At 36.6% G+C, this 8648-nt stretch overlaps 2 protein-coding genes across 2 annotated transcripts; both read right to left on the minus strand.

The window, feature by feature from the left end:
• Nucleotides 1-1471: 1471 nt before the first annotated feature.
• Nucleotides 1472-3421, minus strand: LOC124326299. The gene is made up of 7 exons (XM_046785043.1): nucleotides 3314-3421; nucleotides 3068-3227; nucleotides 2934-2996; nucleotides 2777-2851; nucleotides 2611-2709; nucleotides 2371-2538; nucleotides 1472-2086 (listed from the first exon to the last, which is right to left on the minus strand). The coding sequence occupies exons 1-7, from the start codon at nucleotides 3323-3325 to the stop codon at nucleotides 1575-1577; spliced, it is 1089 nt and encodes a 362-aa protein (XP_046640999.1). The 5' UTR covers nucleotides 3326-3421; the 3' UTR covers nucleotides 1472-1574.
• A 1484-nt stretch (nucleotides 3422-4905) lies between these two features.
• LOC124326250 lies at nucleotides 4906-6922 on the minus strand. The gene is made up of 8 exons (XM_046784974.1): nucleotides 6815-6922; nucleotides 6445-6706; nucleotides 6265-6327; nucleotides 6075-6149; nucleotides 5893-5976; nucleotides 5762-5824; nucleotides 5503-5661; nucleotides 4906-5434 (listed from the first exon to the last, which is right to left on the minus strand). Exons 1-8 carry the CDS (start codon nucleotides 6824-6826, stop codon nucleotides 4956-4958), a joined length of 1197 nt encoding a protein of 398 aa, XP_046640930.1. The 5' UTR covers nucleotides 6827-6922; the 3' UTR covers nucleotides 4906-4955.
• Nucleotides 6923-8648: the final 1726 nt, after the last annotated feature.

Consider the following 8648-nt stretch of genomic DNA (forward strand, 5'->3'; position numbering starts at 1 on the left):
TCGAAAAAGAGGACATTGTTAATAGGCCTATATAGGCCTAAAGTTCAAGTATACAACCAATATATTATATAGTTTTGTGGGAATATAAAAGGGTGAGATTGATGTACGTTCGATTTTCTGGTTACAACAAGACGTTAACCTACTTATTTGATAGGATAGATTGGCTGTATAAACTTGATCTATATTTATTAGCCTACAGCAGATGGACGATGTGGTGGAAATATATCTCAAGAACATTGCAGCAGATGTAACAGGAGAGAATGATCGTGCATGTATATATATATTTTTGAGTTTGTTGCTCTATATATCTCAGCCAGCAAACCTCGAGAGAGATGATGGAAATTTATATGCACATGCAGCCCCCAATTTTTATTCGAGAAATGATACGATAAGTTTGTGTGTCTGGCCGCGGACTGTTGACGTCAGGAATAAGTCAATACACATACAGTATATACCTAAACACAGGAAAGTTTTAAAAAAAAGAAAGAAAGAAGAAATGTAACTGCGCATTATCAGGCAAAAGAGCGACGGAATAGATATAACTCTTATTTAATATTGATGGAAATATCTATAGAGTATAGATGTACAGCAGTATATAGACTTAGTATATATATATATAGCGCTCCTTTTGGTGTTTATTTCAGCAGTGCTGGCTGCTGATGCTGGGCTGGCCTACATATGAACTCCCATCCAGCAGGACACAAATGGACTGATGTATATAGAGAGAGGATGAGGACGACGCCCCGCGGCGTTTCGTCAATTTATTCCACTTGGGTTCATTCACACTGGCGATTTAATCGATATAGCAGAGCATATACATCTCTCTCTCTTCATAGAGTTGAACAATTTTCTATTGGCTACATATATTTTTGAATTGGAATATTCATTTATTTCTATAGATAGAAATTCCGTTTTTATTATAAAAGAAATATATATACTAGGAGATGTATAAATATCATTTGATCTTTCACACAGCAGCACAGCAGCTCTCTTTTGTTTTCTATAACCAAATAAACCAGCGAAGAAAAAGGTCCAGACACAATAAAAAAATCGTTTGTATAGACTTTAGTTGATATAGGATTTCTCTGAACGTGACATAACAATAGGACATATGATATAAATAGACTATGAAATATACTATATATATAAATATAAAATACTACATACAAGACCTAGATAATAAACTCCCAAATTTGTTCTTGCGCAATACACATGTATTCGATTTTGCGTTATTGCGTAGCACGTATATCATGGCTTATAATATTTCAAATTGTAGTGGTCTAAACTTGATCTAAATGGATGTATATTATATAAAGAAATCTATATAGAGCTAGAGGGAAGACCTATAATGGCCTCTACCGGACGTTTTATCATATCAGCGTGATTAATGGCTTCACCTTTCCTTTTGATATTCATGAACAATGTGCGGAACCCTTAGCAATCATACAACTTGATGCACTTGTATGTAATTAATTTCCTCTTGTGTATTATTTCCATTTGTATTAAAACCCAAATATATAGAAATGATAATATCGATTAATAAATATTGAAGAAATAATAAGGAATATAATCGATTAGAAATATTCGAAATCTTCTTCGATGAGGAGCCCGCTAAAGTGGGTGTGGTGCCAGTCGGCGTCGTCGTGAAGGGAAACTCCCGCCGCTCCGGAATGAGCGTGAATCTCCAGCCAAATCCTGTCGGACTCTTGCAATTTCAGCGTCGACTCTAATTGGATTTGATTGAATTTCGTTTCCGCTAGAGTCACGCTAGGCCAGCCGCTGGATTTGGTGGCGTAACTCGACCTGACCCGGACGCCGTTCAACATCAGCCGCAGCTCCAGCATCTCGCCCGACGAGTCCGACGAGTCCGGGTCGAATCGGGCCATCCCGCCGAACGAGAAATGATAAATCCCCGATTTGGGCGTCGTGAAAATTCCAATCTCCAAGTCCATGGCGTTTCCGGTGTTGACTTTCTCCACCTCGAACGGAACGGCGGTTGCCACTGAAGAGAAGCCAACGTTTTTCTCGACGTAGAAAAAGGTGGGCGACAATTTGACGTCATTGTAACCGACCCATTGCTGGAAACCTTAGCAAATAAAAATTACCCGCCAAATTTGAAATTTGATTTTGATTAGGAAAAAATTTAATTTAAAAGAAAATATTTTGTGATTTTTTAGAAATTTAATTAATTAAATTAATTAAAAAAAAAATCGCCAAATTTGAAATTTCGTTAAATTTCATTTTGATTAGGAATTAATTTTATTACAAATAAAATATTTTTAATATTTTTTAGTAATTTTATTAATTTAAAAAATAAATTTGAAATTTTTTGTGAAATTTGATTTTTAATTTTGCTCAGGGTATATATACCTGGATCTTCTGGTCGTTTGGAGAAGTCGCAGTAAACAGTTTCGACGCTGCGAGTGCCCATGACGGAATACAATCCGCTTTTAATGTGTCCGATTAACTGCAAATCCATGCAGTTGTTTGGCATTTTCCCGATGTCTGTCGCTGCGCTTGTTGACGAGCTACCCGTTGCTGTAAAATTAAAAAAGAACAATGAGCGGGAAAAAATTGAATTCAAATAGCGCGGATGTTTTTATTGTGTACCGGAAGCAACGAGCTCTTTGACGTAAATGATTAAATTGACGACCATATCTTTGGTTTCGCTCAATCTGTTTGAAATGTCTGTCGATTTTTGCGAAGTTTCTGATGATGAAGAAATTGTTAATTTAATTTTCAAATTAATTTTTTTTTTAAATTTCGATTTAAATACCTTCGAATTTCTTGTTCGTCCAGGCCCAACCCTTCACCATTTTCTCGGCCAATCGTCGAGTGTTCTTTTCCAATGCTGTTAATCATTTACATTAATTTGCGTTTATTTAACATTAAAATTTTGGCGCGAAAATTCAAAAAATAATAATATTACTAACCGTTCAGCTGGCTCTTTAAATGGCCAATGACTCCGGATGTTTCCTTCAAACGTTGGGAAGTCACTGAGAGCAAAAAGATGTTAAACCAGATTATATCATAAATAATATTATTCTGCCTAAAAAGAAAAAAATACCTTTGAGTTCCCTGAGGCACGGGTCCTTTTGCTGGGGACTACTACCGTCCAACATAGGCACATAAGGAGACTGAATAAGCGGATTGTAATAAGTCCAACCTGGAGGTCCTCTGATCAACTGACCGGAGACGACACTCATCACCGCAAGGACCATTATTACCTTTTCTCATTCCAATAAATCAATAAATATATATTAGAAAAATTTCAACTAAATTTTGAATATAAGGAAATAACAAATTCACTTACCGAAATCTTCATGTCAAGGAAAAAAATCTAGCAGAGCTTTACCGAGTTTCAGAATTGAAAATGAACCAACAACTCGAAAGTTCTAGCGTCTTTTATATAATATCCGCAGTGGCGAATAAATATAATATTTCCACGCACGTTTTTATACTAAATATTTAATTTGACGTGTTTCGCAAACTTTTGCTATTTCAGGAGCTATATAATATCAAAGTATGCGCCAAAGAAAAGCAGCACTTGCGCAATCGACGTCCAAACATAGATTTTATGTTCTTGTATGGACATTAGTAATAATTTATATCAAAAGTCGGTTGGAAGGAAATTGATTCTTTTAGCCAAATAAAAACAAAAAAATAGACGCTGCACTCACATACGTTGGACATAGGAGATAAGAGGGAAATGGCTGTAAGTATATAGTATGCGGCGCGGTCGCATCGCCAGACATCAGACATATAGGCTCCAGACACATTAGTTACATTGGATACATGTCCTACATATAATATATATATATATAGCCTACTTATTTTTTTTTATTTCACGCTCATCTCTTTTATATTTCTCTCTCGTCGAATTGTGTGTGTCTGCTGGTAGACATCACAAAAGTCTGGTCACGATCTATTTTCCTATATATACGTGTGTGTGTCCTATGTGTAATGTTGCTGGCCTGCGGGGGTGTGAAAATCGAGAAAGACAAATTCCTTTTATATAAATAGCCATAAAAGATAATTTCTCATATTATTATTATTTAACTGGGGAAATCATCAAATGTATAGAGTGAATTTCGGTGAATTTAGTATGTAATATATAGTCAAATATTATATGAGATGTGTGTAACCACGCAGGTGCACCTTTTAAGTATAATGCAGTAATCAAATGCTGTTTTATTGGTGTCTAAACCACAAAATGTGTCCTTTCTGCTATACGTGCTGGGAGGTAGATATATGAAATGTGTATAGTAAAACACGTCACAGGTGGAATATAATAACTTTCATCACAGAAAAAAGTAAAACTAAACTGTTTTTATATCTTACAAATTAAAAATTCGTGTTTAATAAATAATTTCATTGGATAGTCGAAGTGACGAAGGCAGAAAATGAATTCACTATATTATAATAGGACCCGATGACTTATGTAAAATCGATGTATAAAAAAATATCGACCAATAAATTATTGAGCTTATATAATATATCCACGCGTTCCCAGTGACCTTTTTCAATTGGAAAATTCAATCTATTGCCAATTTATAATTCGTCAAAACATTTCAATGGCAATAGTATATTAATAATAATCCCAGAAAGCAATTTCAGATGGGATTTGTCTAAAATATATACATACAATCTATAATCTATGTATACAAAAATAAGAAAGAATAATCTCCAGCTGATTTTTGCTGTGGTCTCTATAAATATAAAGCCCCTCACATGCCCCTAATCAGTAATCACGGACCCTCTTGAACTCCCACTGCGTCCGAATAACTAATAGACAGTGACCGCTAAACGTTCTTAAAAAGCATTAAACATAGATTATATCTATCTAAACCTGAATTACATATTTAAATCAGAAATAAAGGCCTATTATATTACATAATCAAGAAATTGAACCATTATAACATTTATTCGACATTTCGTAATATGACAAAATACAATCAAGAGAAATCTTCTTCTAAAAGGAATCCGCTGAAATGGGTGTGGTGGATTTCGGGAGCGTCGTAGAGAAAAACTCCGTCCGACATGCCGGTGATTTGCAACCAAATGCGATCGCCTTGCCGCAAGACCAGAGTCGATTGCAGGGCCAACTGGTTGAATTGGTACTCGGTGGCGCTCGACTTGGACGAGTGGGCCGTGCCGACGCCCAGTCCGTTGACCAAGAGACGCACTTCCAAGTAGACGAATTGCACAGAGGCCGGGAATTCCGCCAGTCCCGTGAACGAGAAATAATACGTGCCGCTTCTGGGGGCCATGAACGTTCCGTTGGCCAAATCAAAGTCTCCGTCTCCGCTGTTATTGACTCGTTCCATTTCGAACGGAATCGGGACGCCCATCGACGAGAAGGAATTGTTTTTCTGGACGTAGAAATAAGTCGGTCGGGATTTGACGTCGATCGATCCAATTAAAACCTGAAATTCTATAATGAAAATTCAAAAATGGAATCCGCCATTTTGTTTTTGTGTAGGCTAATAATAATAGGCCTACCTGTATCGTTGGAAGATTTGGTGAAATCGCAGTAGACACTGTCGATGCTCCTGTTATTGTTGCCCAGAATTGAAAATAATCCACTTCTCTTGTATCCAGTCACCTGCAAATCGGCGCACGAGCTGGGCAGTCTACCGATGGAAGACGGACTCGTGCTGGCTGTGTAATATATGGAATGAACGCTCAATGTCACGTATGAAGGACAACATTTATATCTCTTACGGCCGAATTACGGCGTGATTATTATTATATAACCAACCTCTCAATTCGGCTGTTAAATTTCCAACTGTCGCCTTGGTGTCGGCTAAATCTTTTCGGGATTCTGCATGAAATAATTTATTAAACAAAGTTACATCATCAAATAAATTTGCAATGAATTGATGTATATACCGTTCAAATCATTTTGCAGTTTGATGATTCTGTTATTCGAGTCCGACAGCAGTTGATCAATTTCGGCCGAGCGTTTCAAACTTTCTAGAAATTAGTTTTTAATATTTCATATAGAATTCTCGCTAAAAATATACAGCACGCTTTCACGGTTGAATAAATAAAAATATGCCTATATAGCCTACCGTCCAACTTTGTCGTCGCCATGATCCAAATGGTCACCATCGTTTTGGCCAAATTTTGCGAAACCGCTTTCACGGCTAGATGGGATTTGTTATATAATTTCCCCGGAGAGATAATCAAAATTTCAACATTTCATATATTTTAAATAAATATGGATTCCTGAATTATTATTATTTATGACGGTAGGCCTACCTTCCATATCGTTCTGGACAGTCTGGAGAGTCAGGATGGTTTCGTCCAATCGTTGCGTTGCATCTGCGCAAAATTTTAACCACATATTTAATAACCAACATGAAATAATAAGCGATAATAATCAAATCGATCCCGGGATTAATTATTATACGTAAATATAGATATAGTTCACAGACTTACATTTCACTTCACGTTGACACGGAGCTGATGCTGGAGAAGAAGAGCCCGGGATCACAGCAGCTGAAACTGGATGTAACATCTGGGGAAAAGCGTAATGCACTTGCGTTGCGGCGGCTGCTGCTGGGATCACCGGGAACGTGAAATGCTGGAGATAATAGGGATTCCGTGAATTCGGCGGGATCGTCGCTAATAACTGGCGGCGGCAGGAGACCGATAACATCAAGGAGAAGGTCAGCAGCATAACGCCAACAGCATCCGCTATCTGATGTGTGCAATGATGTATTTATACATAACTATCTCATTGAAAAATCAATAATCTAATTTATAAATAAAATCTAATCATTTAAATGTAATATATTAAAATATATACCGAGGACTTCATTTCCTTTTTTTTTTGGGGGGGGGGGGGGGGGTTCCGGCTGGATCGAATCCGGCGTTTGAATTAACCGAGAAACTGCGCCAGGCTTCGGCCTTTTATATACAACACACTATGTATAGGCTCCTACATGTTGACACACACACCTTATATAACATTCGGTTTGATATTTGTGTTTATAGACGATTATATTTTCGCCGGGAGCAGCAGCTGAGCTAATTGAAAAAAGTTTAACGGCTTCCGCACTCTCTCACTGCTGCGTTATATACACCTTTTTTTTTTCTTCCGGTATTAAATAAGCGATTGGTATACGTAGTGGAACAGCGCACTTTATTGTTATATATGTTGTAAAATTTAAAAAAAATGTCATCCCCTTGGAGCAGAAACATTTTTATTGGCATTTAAAAAAAATGAAATAAAATATTGTTATTCCTATAATGTAGTCTCAACAAATTCCTTTTGGGTTTAATATTATTTATCGGCAAATATAATAAATGGATGGTTGTATATAGGGGATGTATATACATTTGATATAATAACAAGGACAATGTCCTTAGACGACCCTGAAGTCAGCACCCATTGCGTGATGGTGTGTATAGTATAGAGCTTCCGTGCTGTAATGTCCAGTGATTTTTATCCATTGATGTTTTCCAATATATTCTGTATGTAACTTATATGTATTATACAAGAACGAATGGTATTTAGATGACCTTTAGATGACCGACCAAAGTTACTATTTCCATTTTTCACGCTGAAGTTTATTCAGCTGAAAGTTGAAATGGCGGGTATATAGAGAGGAAGGAATAATAATCTATAGAGCTCGGAGGGACTCGATTGTATATTGTTATATATGTACCTGATTTAATTTGATGATGTTATATATCTATATATTTTCCTGCGGGCTATAACTATGAAACTTGTTAGCTATACAAAAGAATAAGCTCCTGTTTCACGCCTTTTGTTACATATATATAGACGCGGTTTATATAAACTATCATTTTCCAGGAAATTTTCCCGGCAAAAGTGCGGATGTCGTTCATCCGAGACCTTCGGGCGGGTAGCCTATAATAATAATATCATACAGCACCTGTTATATATATACGGCGCTGTTGCTGCGCCAACATTTAATGATATACTCACACTTTATATACGTATCAAACACACCCGAGTTGATTGTTTCTCTTATTTCTATAAATGTTTTTTATTATTTTATTTTATTTTAGCAGATTAATGCGCGATCTATCCGCAGCAATTTTTAATTTCTGGCGTATACTAAAAACGGGTTTTTATTTCTTAACTTGGTGGGCGACATTCGATCCCAACACCTTGACGAGGAAATTAATTTCTACCCAATTTTGTGTTTTAAGGGTTTTCCGGTGCGGGGATAAAAAAAAAACATTTTATTCTATAAAACGAATGGCTTCCGCCTTTTGATGGCCAGTTATTTGCTGGTCTCCTTGAAAATGACGACGTTGCGTAAAACTTAATTGCAGTACAACATTTTTATTTGATATTGAACTTGCAGTGATGACGTTTTGTAACGAAACAAACTAGCCAAAGTTCATTGAGAACGATTGCAAGAGCAAATTTTCTTTCTAACTGAATAAATCCGGTGAAAATGGATGGACAACTTTGAGCATCGCATGTAGAGGAGAAACACAATCGGCGCGAAACCGATTAACGTTTGCTATAATCTTGTGATGCCATTGAACGGGGAATTATTATTAGCATGTTGAACAAATAATAGAACGAGCATCAGAGTTTTAAAAGTGCTCTAAGCCGATAATACCCGCGTATTATCGTTGGATTCCTTCGCTTGAAATCGCAG

This window comes from Daphnia pulicaria, chromosome 2 (assembly GCF_021234035.1).
Source record: "Daphnia pulicaria isolate SC F1-1A chromosome 2, SC_F0-13Bv2, whole genome shotgun sequence".
Lineage (NCBI taxonomy): Eukaryota > Metazoa > Arthropoda > Branchiopoda > Diplostraca > Daphniidae > Daphnia > Daphnia pulicaria.